Below are 22,163 nucleotides of genomic sequence, written 5' to 3' on the forward strand. Positions count from 1 at the left end.
CAGATTCATCACCTGCTAGCTGAAGAAATTCCTCCTCATCTCAGTTCTGCAGGGTTGTCCCTACAGTTTGAGGCTGTGCCCTCAGCTCAGAGTGTCTCCGACTAGTGGAAACATCTTCTTGACATCCAGTATATAAAGCCTCTCAGTATTCTGTAATTTTTCAATATCATATTCCCCCCCCCCCCATATCCTTCTAAACATCATTAAGTGTAATCACAAAATTCTCAACTGATAATATGACAAGCATTTTATCCCAGGAACGTTCTTGTAAAATTCATCTGGACCCTTCCAAGGCTACCACATTCTTCCATACCTGCAGGGACCAAAACTATTCACAATTTTCCAAATGCAGTCTGACCAGAGCTTTATATAACCTCAGCGATGCATTTCTGCTCTTGTAATCTAGCCCTTTTGAAATGAATGTTATCATTACATTTGACTTCCTAACTGCCAAGTGAACCTGCATGTTAACCTTAGGGCAGGCTTGAACTAGTATTGCTAAGTTCCTTTGTGCTTCAGATTTCCGAAGATTTTGTTTAGAAAATAATCTGTGCCTCAATTTTTCCCACTTAAGTGTTTAACCTCACATTGTATTCCATATGCCACTTCTTTGTCCACTCTTTGAGGCCATCCAGGCCCTTCTACAGCCTCTCTACTTCCTCAACACTATCTGTTCCTCCACCTATTTATATGTTATCTGTAAACTGAGTAACAATGCCTTCAGTTCCTTTGTCCAGATCATTAATCTATAACATGAATAGTTGTGAACTTCAGCAGAACTCCACTAGTCACCAGCTGCCATCCTGAAAAAAAACCCTAAATCTCTACTCTCTGCCTTCTGCCAGTACCTTGCCCCTAACACCATGGACTTTTACCTTATTTAGCAGCTTCCAGTGTGGCACCTTTCTGGAAACCCAAATAAATCACATCCACTGGCTCTCCTTTTTCTGAGTTGCTTATTATCTCCTCAAAGACTTTTTTTTACAGATTTTTACAGATTACATTACAGTGTGGAAACAGGCCCTTCGGCCCAACAAGTCCACACCGACCCACCGAAGCGAACCCACCCATACCCCTACATTTACCCCTTACCTAACACTACGGGCAATTTAGTATGGCCAATTCACCTGACCCTGCACATCTTTGGACTGTGGGAGGAAACCCACACGGGGAGAACATGCAAACTCCACACAGTCAGTCGCCTGAGGCGGGAATTGAACCCGGGTCTCTGGCGCTGTGAGGCAAAGTGCTAACCACTGTGCCACCGTGCCGCCCACTTCTAACATATTTGTCAGATATGACCTTCCCTTGTAGAACTGTGCTGACTCCACCCTTTTTTAAAAATCATGCACTTCCAAGTACTCCATAATCTCAACCTTAATACTGGACTCTAAAATCTCACCTACAACTGAAGTCAGGCAAACTGACCTATAGTTTTCTATCTTTTGCCTCCCTCCGATCTTAAACAGCAGTGATACATTAGCAATTTTCCTGTCATCTTGGGCCCTCCCTGACTGTAGTGATTCTTGAAAAATCACCATCAATGTCTCTACAATCTCCTCAGCTATCTCCTTCAGAACACTAGGGTGTAGTCCATCTGCTCTGGGTGATTTATCCACCTTCAGCCTCTATAGCACTTTCTCCTTAATGGTGGTCAGAGCACTCATCCCTGCCCTAACTCTCTTGAAATTCTAGTATGCCACTAGTGTCTTCCACCATGAAAACTGATGCAAAGTCCCTTTTCAGTTTCTCTGCCATTCCCTTGTTCTCCTTCTTTGTACTACTTCTGCCTCAGTTTCCAGCAGTCCAATGTCTACTCTTGCCTCACTCTAACCTTTTATATATCTAAAAAACTTTTGCAATCTTCTTTTATATTACTAGCTAAGTTACTCTTATATTTCATCAGCATCCACTTGTTTTTTTTTAGTTATCCTCTGCTTGTATTTAAAGACTTCCCAATCCTTTCGCTTTCCATTAATTTCCATCACATTATATACTTTTTCTTTTGCTGTGACGCTGTCCTTGTCAGCTATGATTCCCTTGTTGTGACCCAAGTATGTTTTTTCTTCCTTGGGACGATTTTCTGCTATGCCTCCCGAATTATTATTATTCTTTATTATTAACTCCCTATTCTCAACCTCTAGAGGATACTCATTTACTCTTTGCCTTTTTAAATATGTATAATAGCACTTGTTCTCTGTTTTTATGTCTAACTTGTATCTTTAACTTCCCATTCTGAGAAAATGTCATGAATCTGAAACATTGACTGCTGTTCTCTATCTACACATTTGAGTTATTCAAACACTTAGTGTAGTTATGTTTAAGATTTGGTTAACCACAGGTTTTCTGAAATGAAGAATAAAATGTCATCTGAAAGTAATTTGGAAACTCACAAATGTAAAACTTTGCCATTTACCAATGCAGTTGGACAGTATTTTAGAATGAAATTGTAAACCATTTTTCCATTCGCATTAAACAAAATCCTTTCCGCATTGAGGTTGTTAACCTATTGCGATTTATTAATACATTTGAAAATGGATTTAACACAAAAAAAAAGCATTTTTATCAGAACATGTCATGCACCACCCGAGTAATTTGATTTTAAATCACAGAAAATTAATTTAAAAATGAACACAGCCATTTAGTATTTCACTAGCTTCTTAGTAAATTATTTTTTAATATCTAGAAGCTTGTGATCAATATTTCTGGCATCAAATGCAGTGGAAACTTGATTACCATTGGATGCAACTTGTGCGCTTGAAATCACTCAATTTTGGAAAAACCAGCACAACTCATTGAGAAGGCTGCTCCAGTATCATTGACCAACAACCTGGGAACATGTTGCCCCTTTTTCTGACCTTTCAGATGCATATGGTATCAATGCAAGGGGAAAGGAAATTAAACACGATGTTGTATAGAGTTCAAAAGAAAAGAATGGACACAATTTGTGCATACAGCTTTTCTTAATTACAGAGCAACAGAACATGAAATATATGTTGTGTGGTATAGGTCTCATTCTGGTATAAACAATTAGTGAGGATAAAAAGGAAAATGGTGGGTGGCATCATCCTGTCTGTGGCTGCAGGCAGTTATCTGTAGTTACAGGGTAGCCATCAGGTTGCTATTTTATGCATTATAATTTGGGCCAAATAATAAGTTAAACTTTCTATCCAAAGAAAATCTCTCAAAAAACGTGAAAATAATTTCAAGGGGCTTTTATGAATTATAAGACAGCAAGACTTCAATAGTGAAATTGCACAATCTGATATCCTCCTGGTAGTCTCAGACCAATAGAGATGTCTCTCTTGCCAATTAAACACCACTTCTTTTATTTGTGACAAAATGTTTTCAAAATGAACTGTCTTGTGGATGATTTTAACTTTCGATACCCATTTGGAGGCAGATATTTAACACTAACTCGGTTGTGGATATTTCCTCGACTTGGGGCAGATTTTACACCTCAGCTCTCAAGGGTGATATGCATCTGCCCACCACCATGGAATAGCAACCAACAGTTTAGCTGTTTTCACAGATGCTAAACTTAAACATCCATGTGAGGTTTAGGTGAGAAGCTGGTGTGTCGAGTCTTAATTGGCTGCTGGCATGAATAGACTGTCCTGATGACATATCAAGCAACTGGGTCCATATTCCGTAGAGTTTAGGAGTTTGAAATGCCACGTCATTAAAACAATTCAATCTTACATCCGTGGCTTGAAGGCTTTATCAAGAATGCTCCCAATGGAAGGTGTTTTAGAGGGATATGGGCCAAGTGCTGGCAAATGGGACTAAATCAGGTTAGGATATCTGTTCAACGTGAACGAGTTGGACAAGCAACATGAATTCGACTGGGACAACACTACCATTATAGGGCAAGCCAAACAAAGAACAGCCAGGAAATTCCTAGAAGCATGGCACTCATCCACAAACTCCATCAACAAACACATTGACCTGGACCAAATATACCGGCCACTACAGCGGGCAGCTGAAACTGACAACCGGAAGCGGCAGGGACAGGCCACTATAAATGCCGGAGGAAACACCACAGAAGCACTTCACAGGAGGGTCCCAAGCACTGAGGATGTCACCTATACAGGGGACGAAACGTTTGCAATAAAAATTTCCAGCTCGGTGAACAGAACCACAACACCAAAGGGTCTGTTTCCGTGTTCGACATCTCTATGACTATTTCAGAACAAAGTGACTGTTCATTTAGAACTGAGAAGACATTTCTTTACCAAGGTGTGAGTCTTTGACATCTTTTACCTCATTGTACTGTGGATGGTCAGTCATTGGTAATATCTAAGACTTGTGATTGATATATTTTGGGTATTGTGAAGCAGACAGGTTTAAATGGACCAAATTATCACCTCCAAGTTCATACTTTTGTGCGCCTGTTAAACTTAGTTTGACATTCACTCCTGGGAACAAAGAATCTTAGAAATCCCCAGTGTATAAGCAGGCCATTTAGCCCATCGAGTCCACCCAGATCCAGACTCCTACCCTATCCCAATGACCATGCATTTTCCCATGGCTAACCCTAAACCTAAATACCTTTCAACTGTGGGAGGTAACATCTTGGGATACCTCAAAAAAGTTCCACATATGAACACAAGTTTTGCATGCAGTGTAAATATGCTCAAGTGTTTTAATTTATCCAATAGCCATCCTAGCTGATATCTGCTTTGCTATCAAATTCTAACTTCCACTTCTACAGCTTTGTTTCTTTCACATTACTCTATGAGCCTTTCCTTTTTGTTAAAGATGGACTTTGCACAAATAAAACATTACACATCTGCTTGGCTTACTTTCAATACTTGCTTGAACATTGCAACATTTAGATGGAGCTCATTCATCTTCTAGGTGCCAGCTGTGGCTCAAATGGTTGGCTCTCACATCTTTTTCAAAAGATTGCAGGTTCAAAGATTTGATCAGTATCTGTTATGTGCTATACCACTCATCCTCACATGTAAACATCTCTTAACACTTCTACCCACAACATAAAGTTAAGCTAGGCTATATAAACAAGAAAAAACTCCACTTCAATCTGTACTGATTTGCAGCTTGCATGCTATTCTATACTGTAACTTTATCTACAAAAATAATTTGTTCGCTTACCAGTTTGGTAAAATGCCTCCATTTCAGTTAAAATCTGAAGTTTAACATTGATTTTGTTATGCCTAGTCAAACTGAGACCCTGACTGTCCTGTTGAGGAATAGATGTGAAAAATACCACAACATTATTTTCAAGAACAACAAGGGTGCATTCCTGATGTCCTTACCCCTATCAAGACTGTTGTGATATTTACAGGAGCTTGCTGTGTGCAAATAGGTTGTTATTTTTCATAGATTACTACAGTGACATCTCAAAAGCCCTTAAATGGCTGCAAATCATTTTGAGACATCCAAGTCATTAATACACTTCATGGGACCCATAGATACAAATGGCTATGAACTAGCCTGGAAAAACTGGACAACATTCTGTTGAATAAATATAATTTGGAAAAAAAAAAGCCTTTATGTCTGACCATAGTACCATAACCTCCACTTGGGTATGGTAAAGTGGTGTGTCCAAGTCCATCACAGCCAGGATGGGGACTGAACACTATGCTGTTGGCACTAATCAGGTCAGTCTGGAGGTAAGCTACCTTTTTAGCAACGCAGTGATTTCAGAGGGCTGGAGGGGTAAAATACATTGCTTCAGGTGAAGCACAGCAGACAAAGTCAGCACATTTTTTTCTCCAAGGTCATTAGTGAACCAGACCAGTTAAGACAAGCCAGTAATTTCATGGCTACCATTACTGAAATTAACACTTTAAAAATTCTGATTGATTTAACCAAACTGAATGAAATTCCTCAGCTCCTGTGATAAGATTTGAACAAATATCTCTAGAGCATTCATGCAGGTCTCTGGATAATATCCTTCCCACAAATATTTACCAAGACATCTAAGAATTTTATGATGTCATCCCAACAAAAAGGCACAAAACAGTTTGTCACCACTTGATTTTTTTTAATAACAATTAAAACATTAATGCCATACTTTATATTCTTATACCACTTCATAAAGATATGTGACAAATAACTAATACAAAAACTATTCACGTTACAACTACATTCAAATCTGTTTTATTCAGTAAAAAGTTGAATGTACAATTGACATCTCTGTATATATAGTCTTCTGAAGCAAAATTTCACGGTTTAAGCATTTAGTGGCAGAGTCTGGAACACAACAAAGTTGATAATTAAATAAAGCAAGTTTTCATTTCAGTGCCTACCTATGTGCATGGCAAGGTCAGTGTCACTTAGCAGTCTCAGATTTAAACCAACAAGGACAAAGCTGATACATTCCATATGATTGTAGTCATCACGTATATACCCCAAAACATACAATCAACATTAAGGCTCATTTTTAACACCAAAGCCCACAGAGAGGCACAGTCACTGAGATCTGTTTAGTACACGGTTGTTTTGACAACTGAAGATACAACAGTGGAATTTTGCAATAGGCAAGTGGATCCCTGAATAAATCTGTACACTATAATTGGTGCTGACTTATGTGTGCTTTGTACCTGCAATCGATAAAAGTACATAAATGGCTCAATAAAGTATGAAAATCATGAGATCATGCTTTGGTGCCACTTCATTTTCAGCTGTTCCATGCATTGTTCTGTAACTTTGTGAAAATGATTCATTATCAACCACTTCCAATTTTTTTTTAAACTTCACAGCTGAAATGTCATGGAAAACAACCAGCATTGCATCAGGCTGCAAGTAGAATTCTCATTTCAGTACTGGTCAGACTAATGAAAATTCATAAAACAAAAATGAGTTATAAAAAAATCACAAATAACACACAATGTTTAACAGCAAAGCTCAAATGGCAAGCTGAAAATTGGTGGATCACAACTAGACAGTTCTTGAAAACATAGGACTTCCTCAGGATTCACCTGATTCATGCCAATGATGGGAGATTATGCAAACAAAATGTTATGCCTGAGCGGTGCAAAGATTACACAGGATAACCCCTCAAACCAGTTAAATGATATCATAAGGGTAGAATGTCAAAATAAACAAGGAAAAGGCAGTGGCTCAATCAGTAGAGTAAATGAACAACAGATATTTTCCAAAACTTTCCAATTTCAATCCCAATATTCAGTAATGGCCAGCAAACTTGTGACAGAATCAATGAATTTAGAACAATTTACAAAAAAAAAAATTAATGGCAATATTATAAGCCAAGATTTGCCTGGTCACAAGATGAACCAGATTATCTGAGCTTAAAGTGCATTAGTTGCCATCATGCGATTTCAAATAAATTCATTATTGCTTACATTATGGATTTGACTGTCCAGCAGTGATTTCAGAAAATCAACTTTTCTTTAAAAAAAGAACATGTTTAAAGTCTAGGTGCTAGTGTTATTCAGAATGCAAACGTTTCACAGTCACAGTCTATGAAATATACATGGCATTTCTACATGGCCACAAATTTAAAAAAATACAAATGCTGCACAAAGTTCAGGCCACAAAATTCTCTTACAGTCCAATCTGAAGACCCAGGCATACAAAGAGCACTTTCCACCCCATTTTAACAGATCTAGTTCACCACTGCAATTTGTTATAAGTTGTGACTAATGAGCTCACTAAGCACTTTGAATACAAACATTAACATGAAGCCTGGACAAAATAGAAATGCAACTGCATGCACCACGTTTCTGCAAAATTATTGCATTTCCACATGGATACCAAACTAGCTTTAATTAATGAAGACCAGATCAAGATTGTAATATCGAAACATGAACCATCAACAGATTCAGTTTGGCAGTTTCTGAATTAGTCGCTGCGATCGCAATTATAACCTCACACATGTCCTCCTACCTATTAGACATTATTCAGTAATGCTGAAGGACATATTCATATTTACAAGCTGTTGAACTTCACACCCTTATTTCCAAAATACTGAAAGTTATAATCTGAGGATGACTAATAATAACAAAAAACAAAATCCTGAAAACTCTCAGCAGGTCAGGCAGCCTTTGTGCAGAGAAACAAGTTACAGGTTGAGAACCTTTCCCATCAGACTTCAAGTGAAAAATCAACCTGAAATGGTAACTGTCAATCTTCATACTTGCCACCTAACCGAGATTTTCCAGCATCTTCTCTTTCAGCTTCCCAACATCCACAGTAATTTGCTTTTGTAAGAGGATGTGCAATTTCATTTGGTCTTGAAACGCATGAAGTAACATTCACTTAGCAGCTTTGATCCTCTCTTTAAAAAGCTACTTAGCTGTTCAAAGCAACCAAAAGATAGAACTATATGCTATTACACATGCAGTGATTAATACTAAAGTTGTTCCAGAAGGTTGCAGATAATAAAACTACTTTTGGTCGTTGCCATGAGGCCAAACATTGTTTGTCTGTCATCCCCTCTCTTGAAAGATCTTTTTACATTGTTTGCAATGGAATAACAATTATCCAACAGATGTTTTCATGCCTTTTGTAAGCAGTACTGTTGAATTGCCAAACACAATACCTCAAACATAATGTTTAAAGCAACAATATTCTTGTATCTGGTTTTTAAAACTAACAGTTAGGTTAAAATATATTTAAAAAATAAAATTCTAACCTACTCCTTTGCATAGAGAGATAGAAAAACATGCTTTTTGGCCTCATTTTTTTTTTCCATTTTCTGCAAGCTTTTAAATTTCAGCTGCAAGTGCCAGGCAAATAATTTAACTCAATACAAGGACACACAAGTAAAAACTATGGAAGATAGAACAATTTAAAAGTCTTTGTACAAACATCATACATAATACTTTTCTTAATTTAGAGCCTGGATTGAGTGTTCATACATCAATGATTTCTTCAGCTGTGCCACCACAACGCAGTCTGTAACGTCCTGTCCGCCACCTTATAGTGGGATCCCAGAGGGCAGACAAGAATATGTATATTGTCATGGATTCTCTGATAAACCAAGCTACTGCATAATCAAGTTTCGAGAAACATAGAGGACCACCCTGAATTGGAAGTGGAGAGTGGGTGAGGGGAGAAGGCAAAAAGAGAAACAAATTATTGTTCAATTCATATGCCACAGATTATTTCAGCAATGTTGTTAATTATATTAACAAGACTAATTTAAACAATAGAAATTGAGGCAAGCTGCGAAGTTCAAAAGAGTATTACTGCTTAAATTGACAGGAAAAAAATGCACACATTACTTAGCTTGTTTTATTTTTCTAAGAGAAGAACTTTATGACTGACAGGTCTAAGAAGGAACGGTGCTTCTTAGACACCAACCTCAGATGCTTGCCAACATATAGCCTTCAGTAAAATCACAAACAGATGATCTGGCTATTTATCGCATATTTATTTTTAGAAGCACTTGGACGTCAAAAACAAATACTATGTAAAACCAAGTTAAAGTGTCTAATCGCCAAAAGCACAGACCTTGCAGTCAGCTGGTAAAGAACTTAGATCCTGGACCTTTACAAAATTTTGCTAGATAACACAATCATTCCAGGCTACCTCAATAAACTGGAGATCAATTCCAAGATCCAATGATTGACCATACAATTAACAAGCAAAGTGTATGAGAGACAGTGACGGAGTGATCTGCAAAGCTGGTTTTTGTGCAGCAAGTTGGCATGTGGAAAAAAATTCCTTATGCTTTTGGAACAAAGCCATTTCCTTGCTGAAAGGTTTTATCACAAGGTCTGATTTCTGAATTGGCTCCAAAATAAGACTTCTGAACTGATTCAAAAATCTTATTGCATTTTTTGTTATTAGTTTCCTAAAGGTTGCAAGTTTCTGATCTTTATAAGGAAAATTACATCACTGATGGGTGCTATTAATGGAAATAAGTTTTGAAATTACTTCTCTATGATAGGAACATGGGAAATAGGAGCAGGACGCATTCAGCCCCCTTATACCTACTCCAAACCAGATCATGACTGATCTTATACCACATTTTCTGACACTATTCCTATGTTCCTAGATGTCTTTAAATTCTAGAAATCTAATGATCTCTGTCACAATGACCAATACATCACAGCCTTCTGGGGTAGAAATTTCCAAAGATTCACCATTCTCTGAAGGAAAACATTACTCCCCTTACTTTGAGACCTCTTATCTACAACACCCTACTGAGAGAACATCCTCAGTACAGATACCCTGTCAAACTCTTCAAAAACTTTGCATGTTTAAATGAAATAAATTCTCAACTTTTTAACGTTACAGAATACTGAGTCTCCTCCAGCTCTGCTCTCAAGAAAATCACACTAGACCAGGAACTGTCTGGTGAACCTTTGCTGCATTCCCTATAAGACAAATATGTCCCTCTTAGATAAGATGGCCAAAACAGTAATGCAGGCGTACTCTCAAAGCTGTATATAATTGCAGCAAGACCTCATCAATCAAATCCTCTCATAATAAAGGTGAACATACCATTCATCTTCCTAATTGTTTGCTGCACCTGCATATTAGCTTTCAGTGACTCATGAACAAGGAGCTCTCTTTGGGCATCGGCACTTCAGATCTCTCACCATTTAAGAAAAAAATCTACATATCAGTTTTTCTTATCAAAGTGGATAATTTCTCATTATATTCCATCTAGGGATTTAGGAATATTCTTGCACACTCAGACCTTCAATCCCCTTCAAAGCTATTTGCATTCTTTTCACAAGCAACATACCCACGTAGTTTGTGTCATCAACAAAAGAATTGGCCATTGGAAACAATTGGAAAATTGACAAAAAAAACAGACCTGAAGCTTTAACTCTGCTTTCTCTGCTCAGATGCTGGCAGACCAGCTGAGTTTTTCCAGCAATTTCTCTGTTTTTGTAATCTTTTCGTTTGGTCCCTACGTCCAAATCATTGATTCAGTTTGTCCTATCGGTACCCACCTCAGACACAGCTTGAGAACCTGACAATGATCCATTTATTCAAATTGTTTTTTTTTGTTAGGCAATACTCAATCCATGTGATCCATAGTTGTTGGCTAGCATACTGTGTGGTACTTTATTGAAAGCCTCTTAAAATCCAAATACACTACATATCCATTGTTAGTTATCTTTTTGGAAAACTCAAGTTTTTCCAAGATGATTTCCCTATTACTATCTTTGAAGCATGCAGTTATCAGATCCTTTACAATAGTTTCTAGCATCACTCATTTAGGATCCATCGAAGCAATCTCTAAACCCTCAACTTCCAGCAATTAGAAAACGGGATGGCTGCACCCCCACCTGTAGGTGCCACTCTGAGCCATTTAGCATCCTGACCAACAGCATTGCTCCTTCACCATCATTAGATCAAAATCTTGGAACTTACTTCCAAACAAGTATTTTGTGTGTACCAACCCTTCCAAGAGATGCAGTGATTCAAGGCACTGGACTCACCATCATCTTCTCTGGAGCCACTAGGGCGGAGTAATAAATGTTGGCCTAGCCACTTAACTAATATTTTTTTTTAAAGAGTTCTTCCTACTTCTGAAATCAAGTAAACAAACGTACAGTTCTGTTTTCTCTCTCTCCTTTTCTTAAATAGGAGTCGTATTTACTATCTTTCAATCTGCAGTAAGATTACCACTGATACATCCACTATCTCTACAGTCACCTCTTTTAACACCAGGATGTAAATCAGGGAAATGAAATTTACCAACTTTAAGTTCCTTTAATTTCTTCAAAACTTTACTAATAGTATTTTTTTCAGTTTCTCATTATTGCTAATCTTTTGGTTCTCTATTCTCAGGTTGTATTTGTATTTTTAACTAGTTCAAAAAAAATATTTGTAAGACATCAGATTAGTCTCCTGATAAGAGCATGTGAAGACAGAGTTCCCATCACAAAGAAAGCAAATACATAGTTAAACAAACAGCTTGAAACAATTGTAATTAACTTACATGCTTGAAATACTACACTAAGTTTTGCACAACTGATTTAATCAATATGAATCAGCTAATCACATACCTGGACTCCTCTGAGCTGGATATAATCAGATATAAACCATGCCAAGCAGTGACACATAAAAAATACCATAATGTCCCATTTGAAGACATGATGAGCAGCCCATCCAATTATCAAACTTGCAACAAAGCACTCAGAGATTGGTTCACATATAATTGTAGCAGGCAGCATGTTGATACGTAATTTTGACCACCTTAGTTTAAAGAAAAGGAAAAAAGACATTAATGACATTTAAAACAATTCACTCAACTTGTGTACAATTCAACTTAAAAGTAGTACTTAAGTGAATGCAATTTTAAAATCATAGTCAGAAATTTGAGGTTTGCTGATCAGTGCAAAGGATTGTTGAATGAGACATTAAACCAAGGTCCCTTCTGTCAACTAAAGTGGTCAAGAACAGGAACATTGCATTTAATGGTCTGACCAACATTGATCCATTAACCAACATGACTGTAAGATGATAAGGTCATTGTTACATTGCTGTTTGTGGGATCTTGCTACATGAAAATTAGACACTGTGTTTTGTATCTTACAATAGTGATTATACTTCAAAAGTATTGCATTGGCTATAAAGGGTATTGCAGTGTGTCAAGTTTGTGAAGGACCCTATATAACATGCACATTTTTCTTATGTTGCTGATCAACTGAAAGCTTTCATGGTGCTAAAGTAACTGCATAATCTTTCTCCTCTGCAAAGGAAACAGATTCATATAATACTGAAATGAAAACTTCCATATCCCAACAATGACGAGATAGGTTCAGGCACAGACCAAATGAATTCAAATGACAATTGTAATTTGAACTCATATCAATTAATTTACAGTTATGTCCATCAATTCTAACTTAACACTACTTACAAATACCACAGTACTTGAGCAGCACAAAAACTGACCAAATTCAATTCATAAGCAACTTGAATCTATTGTGGGTGCCTTGAAGAGAAGTGGAATTATTCAACTTTTGCAATTCTGCTAAATAATTACTAGCTACTATATTCTGGATAAATCTCTCAAAATAGATTTGCTATTTTGTCAACCAGTACAAACCCAATTTAACCATCAGAAAGACTGCTTACATCTATCTCAAAACCACTTCCCCTTCCATACCCATTTGGCCCATCTAAGACCAATGTTGCTTCTTGAATTATTCAGCTTCTCTACTCCTCCCTCCTTTCTCCTGCTGACCCAAACCACTCTCCAGATACTTTCTAATTAATCATCTTTTCAGAGATGATATTTCACCTCTCTGGAGCCCTCCCAAGCCTCTCTCCAAGTTAAATGTGACCCAGTTATGACTGTATAAAGCCCACTCCCACTAATCAATCGATTATTCATTTTCTTCCTCAAATCAAATTGACCAATTTCATAAATAATTAACTCCCTGATACTGACATCCTCCTTTGATCAGGTTTCTCAGAAAACTACTGTCAACCCTCTTCTCCAGCAAATGGGTGCCCACATTCTCCAACAGACCTTTTTTCACTGAAATTATTGGAATAGGTCAACTTTCAAATCTATGTTATTCGTCAAGTGCATACTTCAATCGGGTTTCCAAGCAGTGACAGCACCAGCCAAACTCAAATACTATCCTCCATAAAGTACAACCCCTCCCTAATTCTAGGAATCTCTCCATATCTGATATGATTGACCACACCATCTTCCCCAAAACTCAGTGGGATTCCAATCATTTTGCTCCTCCATGTCTATCCAATCAAGATCACAGCATCAATGTGGCACCTATTGTTTGAATCAACAATCTACCGAAGGCTCTTCACTTGGTACATCAAGAACATGGGATCAGCTTCTACATTCCCAGTGAAGACACCCAATTACTCCACTACCATCTCTCAACCTATCCATTGCATCTGAGTTTCCAGATTCCTTTCTGAATATTCAGTAGCGGATGAGCTGCAACTGCATTCAATTAGCTACCTGGAAGGCTGAAACAATCAACTTTATTTACATTCTTGATGCCCAATGCTATCTAGAATCACAGAATCCCTACAGTGATTGAAACAGGCCCTTTGGCTCAACAAGTCCACACCAACTCTTCGTACAGTATCCTACTCAAACCTATTCTCCCTCCTATTACTTTATATTTACCCCTGACCTAATCTACACATCCCTGAACATTATGGGCAATTTAGCATGGCCAGTTCATCAGACCTGCAAATCTTTTGGATTGTGGGAGGAAACCGGAGCACCTGGAGGAAACCCACGCAGACGCAAGAAGAATGTGCAAACTGCACACAGATTTGCCTGAAGCTGGAATTGAACCCAGGATCCTGGCACTGAGACAGTAGTGCTAAACACTATGCCACTGTGCCACGTAATCTTGAACAATGCCCATCTGTGCACTTGCACTATTTGTTGCTGACCCCCACAACTGCTCTTTTACTGCCAATACTTCTCTAGGCTCTCCTGGCCAGATCCCATTCTCTGCCTACTGCAACACAACTTATCTAAAACTCTAAAATAAAACAAAGGACTACACATACAAGAAATCTAAAAACAAACAAAATATAGGAATTCCTGGAATGTTCTGAAGAAGTGTCACTAGACTTGAAATGTTAACTATGTTTTCTCTCCACAGATGCTGATAGACCTGCTGAGTTTCACAAACTTTCTGTTTGAGTTTACACAAAACTTGTGTCTGTCGCCGAACTCTCATCTATGCTTGTCAACCTGCATTATTTTGCAGAAATTCTCAGCCCCCAGTTTAAATGCTTTCAAAGAAAGCATTATTAAATTGGAGAGTGCGCAGAAAAGATTTACAAGGATGATACTGGGATGGGAAGGTTTGAGTTATAAGGAAAGGCTGGATTGGTGGGACATTGTTCATTAAAGCTTAGAAGTTTGAGGGGTGACCTTATAGGGATTTATAAATTCATGTGGGACATAGATAAGGCGAATAGTTAAGGTATTTTCCCTAAGGTAGGGGGGTTTAAAACTAGATAACATAATTTAAGGTGAGAGGAGTAAGATTTAAAAAGGAAACTATGAGGCAACTTTTTTCACATAGAAGGTAGTTTGCACGTGGATTGAACAGCCAGAGGAAGTGGTAGGAGGAGGTATACGTTTAAAATACATTTGTACAGGTATATGAATAGAAAAAGGTTAGAAGGAAATGGGCCAAACCAAAGCAAATGGGACTAGTTTATAGTTTGGGAAATCTGGTTAGCATGGATGAGTTAGTCCAAATGATCTGTTTCCATGGTCAATGACTAATATCTTGGTTACTTCACCTATAACCTTACAAGTCTCCAAAAGTTCTATGTGACCTCTTACTCCGACCCTTTTGCATTTTCCCCTTCCTAGAACCACTCTTGAACAGATGTTCCTCCAACCCTCTTGGTCCTAAACCCTAGAATCCCCTTCCTGGGCTTTCCTCCTGTCCTTTAAGAACCATTGTTTTGACAAAGCTTCTGATCACTACCTCTTCATCTTTGTTAAGTTTTGTTTGATTACATTTTTGCAAATGACACTTGAGTTTTGTATTAACAATGATGCATAAATGCAAGTTCCTTTTTTGTATAGTAACTGTACAAAGGTGGAAGAGCAGTGCTGATGCAAGTCAACTTATTTGAGATCGATTAAAATGCAGAATAGCCTAGACATTAAGCACCTACAAATGCCTCACCTGATCATTCGTGACTGGAACAGGGAAATAGAATAACTGCCGGAATTTTGCATTGCTACTTGACTTGCCATAGCAAATTTCCATCCCCTAAAAGTGAAGTCAACATAATTAAACAAGATGACATTGTTAAAATAAAAGAAATTTTGAATAAATTAATACCAGTTCAACTGCTTATTATTGCATCCAGATGTGCTGCAGTTAAAAAACATGATGTGCCAAAATTATCAAGGTACTGGCTTCTGTAAAGATATTCTACTGTCAAGATGATCAAGGAATTAAGACAAATGTACAAATTCTTTTAGATTTCAATTGGGTGATAAGTTTCTCAGAAGACCACTGATCCTGAATAAGTACAGTGGGTACTGTCTTATTAAGTAGCACTGAGGAAGGATACATTGACCTCCACAGATTTGGAGGTGGTTATGATTTTGAGATGCAGAAAAATGTTTCCCTCATAAAGGGAAGTCTTGAACATAATGAGACACAATCTCAAGTTTGATGTGAAGGAATCTAGGAGAGAAGTCAAGTTGGTAGAAGTGTAGAACTCCCTTGCATGAAAAAGTGGATGCGAGCTAAAATTAACAATTTTAAATCCAAGACTGACAGGGTTTCAAGTCAAGGGATATGGAGTCAAGGTGAGTAGGTGGAATAAGGAAACAGACCAGGCATTGATTGGCATAATAGGATATCTGCATACACCTATTCCTAGTTCCGAGACAATCATTTGATTCGCCAGATTCTAGCATCCCCTGCCTTTTGATAACTTATTTTCTTTCAGAATGAAGGCCATACATTACCACAACAAACAAGTCCAACAGAGTCAAACTTGGGCTATTACAACAGCAAATAACCACAAAAAGATATTATTCGCTGGGCAATGTTGGAAGGTCAGTGCCAAGAGAGCACCGCGCTGTTGGAGGGTCAGTGCCAAGGGAGCGGACATACTATTTTCTCAACAGAATCCTTGTTGGTTTAGTGGATCATAGTTGAATGTGCAGCTCACCAGGAATAAAAAACAAACAGTAGAATTTGTGCCATACTACATGGAGGCTTAATTCTTCAATTAGCCAACACTGTTCCCAAGAAAAAAAGATTGTTATTAACAAATTTAGAATAGAAAGTAATCAGGGTAGGTCCATTAAACACCAGAAATAGTTCTTAACTGAAGACTTTGAAGTTTTTGGAACTTAGAGATTTGTGTACTCATGAAATTCCAAATACTCACCTGTCTGCGATTGCCTTGGACATAAAATAATCTTCAGCTATATACTGAGCAAAAGCAATAAGGCCTCCAGCTTGATCTAATACATCTTTTCTCATCAGACAGGACATTCCTGTTACACATTTGAAGCCAGTCACATTGGCTGATATATATGTTCTTGGATGTGATGTGCCAAAGTATACCTATGATGTAATGAAGTTGCACAAGTTTAGAAATATACTACTGCACTATAAATTCAGTCAAAGTCCCCAAAATTAGGTTAGTTTTCCTGAGTTTAAAAACAGTACAAACACCTTGCACTGCAACTGCACTTAGCTGATATAAGCTAATTCAAGAATGTATCCGCACTCAGTGATGAAAGTTATACCAAGAGTCAATACTTATTCCTTAATTAGTTTACAGTGAAATACATAATAAAGATTTGCCATGATCAGCTTAGGAATTATCATGCTTGTCAGGCTGAGACTAGCATGCAGTTCTGCTCACAGCATAACAAGGATGTGGTTGCATTAGCGAGGGTGTAAAGGAGATTTATCAGGATGCTGCCAGGACTGGTAGGTCTGAGCTATAAGGAAGAGTGGATAGACTGGCGTTGTTAACCTTGGAGTGAGGAGCAAAAACAGGGTGGATAGGAAGGCACTTTGTCCATTACTATTGGGGTCAATGTTAAGGGGGCATAAACTGAAGGTAAGAGGTCAAAGAGTAGAGGAGAGTAGAGGAGAGTAGAGGAGAGTAGAGGAGAGTAGAGGAGAGTAGAGGAGAGTAGAGGAGAGTAGAGGAGAGTAGAGGAGAGTAGAGGAGAGTAGAGGAGAATTTTTCCACCCCAGAGGCAGAAGTCATTACCTGAAAGGGTGGTTGAGTCAGAAACTCTTGTAATGTTTAGGCAGTATTTAGATATTCACCTATAATACCAAAATGGCTGGCCTATGGCCAAAAGCTGGAAATGGAATTAGTGTAGTCAGATCTTTGACAACCAGTGTGGCGCAAAGGGTAGAATGGTCTCCTTTGTGCTCTAAATGTCTCTGAGTAAGGAACTGGCACAAACAGAATTCAGGTCAGATCAGAAAATAGGACAAATCTTGAGATCACATTACTGCAAACAAACCAACACTCAGCATAATTAACATAGTCATGTCTTTCATCAAGAACTCCATGTACTGATCAGAAGTCTGAAATTATCTGTTGAATTTTAGGTACAAGATATACAAGGGAAAACCTGTTTTATCATTATGAGCCCCTTAAGTTTCTGCCAATTACAAAAAATATTTTTAGTTACATGCTAATGAAAGTACTTTGAATATGTTGGAAAAAGATGTTTATTCTAATATATTAGAGTGTTCCAGAACCTGTGTATACTTGTGGTAAGTTAATAATTACAAAAAGAGAACGGGCACAGTTTGAAGGACACTGTAGCATACTTTGATAGATTTCATCAAGGTCTATTGAATTGCTTCCAATTTAAAAGAGTAGCAAATTTCTAAAATAATTAAGACAAATTGGTATAATTTAAGTTTGTGCAAACTAGATAGCAGTTGTTCTGGTTGGTATTACAGATGAATGTGAAAAGGCCAATCAGAACTGTTGGAACACTAAAATACTGCCTTTTTAGAGTCAACTACATTTTACTTGGTCTAGTTAAAATATTTGGTTATGAAGGACATTTCAAAACAATTTGGATTTTTGAACAAGCTACAGATAATTAAAATTTAGTCACATATATTTTCTTCCTCAGTGCAGCATTTACACTGAAATTCTATGATTATGGCAACAGACAAAACTAACAAAGGTGATCTTATCCCTTAGCATCATCAGGAAGGCTTTTGCTAGAGTCAGTTCAAAGACTCATCTCCTGTACACGAAGTGTACTCAGATACATAGTTCCTTTTCAAACTTGCAGATCTACTTGGCACGTGGTCTTCTCCAAACAGCAACTAAAAGGAAAGTGTAGGAACAGGGTATACATCTTTACCTTACTTTCCTAAAATTCAGGAAGGCATTTGATAACATTAGCACAGCAGGACTCTTAAAATTTTTGATAAAATTGACTGCCTGCAAAGATTCCTTTGTCTTATCTATTTCTTCCATTGGAACATGCACTGCATTGCACAGTTTGATAGCTCCACTTCAAACAGTTTCAGAGTGAAGAATTAAGTGAAACAGAATAGCGTCCTAGCTCTGAGTCCACTTGGTTTCTTCATTATTGTGTTTGACCTTTGCCTTCCTCGCAGATGTGGAAGGAATCAATTTGCTTACACAGTCAGCTCTACAATCTATCATGACTCAAATTAAGTTCTTTGTATTCATTAGAGAACTCCTCTCGCTAAAAAGACTTGCTTACTATCCCTTCTATGCCTGTAACTTGCCCTGCTTGATGACATGCATCATGAAAATATGATTATGGGATAAGGAATCATACCACCACTAGTGGTCACATTAGTGGGCGGCACGGTGGTACAGTGGTCAGCACTGCTGCCTCACAGCGCCAGAGACCCGGGTTCAATTCCCGCCTCAGGCGACTGACTGTGTGGAGTTTGCACATTCTCCCAGTATCTGCGTGGGTTTCCTCCAGGTGCTCTGGTTTCCTCCCACAGTCCAAAGATGTGCAGGTCAGGTGAATTGGCTATGCTAAAATTGCCCGTAGTGTTAGGTAAGGGGTAAATGTAGGGGTATGGGTGGGTTACGCTTCGGCGGGTTGGTGTGGACTTGTTGGGCCGAAGGGCCTGTTTCCACACTGTAATGTAATGTAATCTAATCTAAAAAAGGACCCTAATGAAATAGTTAGAAGACCTACTACCTTAGGACCACAGTGACAGACAATCTGTTCCCCAACACAGAATCTGACACATGCATATGGAAAGCAATAACTACTTTTGGCTGATTTGCAAAATCTGGGTGCAATCAAGCTGACCCTTTAGACCAAGTTGATAGTTCATATGATCTATGTTTCTCTAGTTCTATTCTTCTCCTGAAATTACTAGTTGACAATAAAGGAATTAATTACATCTCCTGTGGGCTTGTCTGCTCTACCACAATAATCAGTGACTAAGCAACAAAAGATAACGGTGAAAGCAACAATCTACAAAGAAATTTGGCAGCTTCACGTGGCATTTGTGGTAGAATTTGTAGCTCAAGGATTGGCTTCCTTGGTAATCAGAAATGGATTTATTTGAAACATGTCCGTCACAGATGGAAAACTGCTGACTACTAAACGATCAGTAAAAAAAAAAACTACACTTTTTGGTTATTATGCAATAGTTCCACAATCAGGATGTGCATAATGAGGTAACAATTTTTGATATCAGATTTGCATACAAGGGAGGCAGGCATATAAAATTTGGGACTAGAGACAGATACTGGATAGTCAAGCATTTACTGGGATTGAGCTCAATAGAGCAGAAAGCAGGGTTCTGACATAATAGATACAGATGGAAATGAAATTGGTACCAAGGTAGAGTATTACAGGTTGCAAAGGAAATAATGAAATGGTTAGAAATGAAGCTTTAACACCATTAAAATTGCTTAATTGGTGGTTCCCAAATACTACCATCATAAATGTATGCATTTACTTTATTCCACATAATCCTTTGGATTAGTGCAGTTGGATGATTTAAGCATGTTAAGGCACTGGCTCTCTCTCCATTACATTCAAATTATTAATAAAACATAAGCTATTCGTTCATAAAACACAAACACTTCTTAGTAGTCCATTCTTACTTGTTCTAAAGTAGCAGCAAATCCCTGCCTGTCAGCAACATATGGTAATCCATGCACCAGGCCCACTTTCTCAGTCATCATGTTGGCCATGTCTGTCAGTGTGTCCGGTTTCACTGAACATTAGGAAAGTGAAAAGAGTTCCCAAAATTAATCTCTGCTTGGTTATTATTGTTAATACATTAGCAACAGTGCAGCTGTACATTTTAAAATTCTTTTCTTTTTAAAAATGAACTTCTTAAAGAAGTTATGGGTGGCATGGTGGTTAGCACTGCTGCCTCACAGCGCCAGAGACCCGGGTTCAATTCCCACCTCGGGTGACTGTCTGTGTGGAGTTTGCATATTCTCCCCGTGTCTGCGTGGGTTTCCCCCGGGTGCTCTGGTTTCCTCCCACAGTCCAAAGATGTGCAGGTCAGGTAAATTGACTGTGCTAAATTACCCATAGTGTTAGGTGACGAGGTAAATGGGTCTGGGTGGGTTGCTCTTCGGAGGGTCGGTGTGGACTTGGTGGGCCGAAGGGCCTGTTTCCACACGGTAAGCAATCTAATCTAATCTAAAGTTAATTTTACTACATCCAAAATGCCCAAATATTCAAGCCAGCAGGGATGCACTCACCCAACCATGTTTAATGGCTAACTGAATTAGTAAATGCAGGCTGTCTGACCAGAAACCACATATATATATGGCATCAGCACAATTTTCAGTTTTTATTCTGTCTCTCTATTTCAATTTAAAAGTTAGCAAAAATTTAAAATATGTAACTTGAAACATTTGACAATGAAATTTTATGTGTGAAGTTTTAAACAGTAATAAAGTAGGGAAATCTCAGTCAATACAAAGTGCTGCTTACCTCGAATTCCACTGTCACAGATCCATACAAGTTCATATTTGGCTACTTCATAACCTGGCATCAAATTGTTTATCTTGGGATTAATGCCAACCTTTTTGCCACCTAGAAGTTACAACCATTTCTATTAATACTATTTTACAAATAATTTACCAGATACATTCTTAACCATTAAAAACACTTCCATTAATTTGGTCTGGAAATACATCGCCTGCTGAGATTCGTACACAGGTTAACTAACTAGGAAATAAACAGAAACCAACTGCAGGGAAGATTATTTATACCTATCTGAAAATATTTCAAAATAGGATGTGGCTGCATATTTCATTTTAATTATACTACAAATTATCTGAAATCTGCTTTGGAAAATAACAGCATCGGAATGGAGTCTTTCTGTTAATGCATTCACAGCACATGGTCAAGAGTAAGACAAGCATATCTTCCACAATGTGATGTTGATTTTCTTTTTAAAAAGTGCAATTTTTATAGTTAAATTGGCTAAGCATTCACAATACAAACAGGCCATTCAGATTAATGATGGTATTTATGGTCCCTATTCTTACCACTATTTATTTTATTTCACACTATCAACATATCCTTCTACTCATTTTTATATTCATGTGTTCATCTAGTTTCCTCTTAAATGCAATTATGCTATTTATCTCAACTGCACCACATGGTATGGAATTCCACAACCTCAGGTGTTTATTAATTAAATTTCTCCCACTAATTTAAGGGCCTAAAGAACAGTAATGGAATCATCATCCTCGTACCTAAGAAAGCACAT

At 37.8% G+C, this 22,163-nt stretch overlaps 1 protein-coding gene across 3 annotated transcripts in view; it reads right to left on the minus strand.

Annotated features, from left to right (window-relative positions):
• Positions 1–5,989: 5,989 nt before the first annotated feature.
• Positions 5,990–22,163, minus strand: part of ugcg (UDP-glucose ceramide glucosyltransferase) — a 64,379-nt gene continuing 48,205 nt past the window's right edge. For 2 of the 3 annotated variants that reach the window (XM_043716043.1, XM_043716032.1), the window contains exons 4-9: positions 21,380–21,481; positions 20,533–20,645; positions 16,822–17,000; positions 15,597–15,683; positions 11,961–12,150; positions 5,990–9,014 (exon numbers count right to left, since the gene is read on the minus strand). In XM_043716043.1, the coding sequence (XP_043571978.1) occupies positions 8,844–9,014; positions 11,961–12,150; positions 15,597–15,683; positions 16,822–17,000; positions 20,533–20,645; positions 21,380–21,481 (842 nt within the window). In that variant the 3' untranslated portion in view covers positions 5,990–8,843. The remainder of the gene's footprint in view (positions 9,015–11,960; positions 12,151–15,596; positions 15,684–16,821; positions 17,001–20,532; positions 20,646–21,379; positions 21,482–22,163) is intronic. The other variant, XM_043716053.1, reaches the window with a different exon arrangement.

Source organism: Chiloscyllium plagiosum, chromosome 2 (genome assembly GCF_004010195.1).
Source record: "Chiloscyllium plagiosum isolate BGI_BamShark_2017 chromosome 2, ASM401019v2, whole genome shotgun sequence".
Lineage (NCBI taxonomy): Eukaryota > Metazoa > Chordata > Chondrichthyes > Orectolobiformes > Hemiscylliidae > Chiloscyllium > Chiloscyllium plagiosum.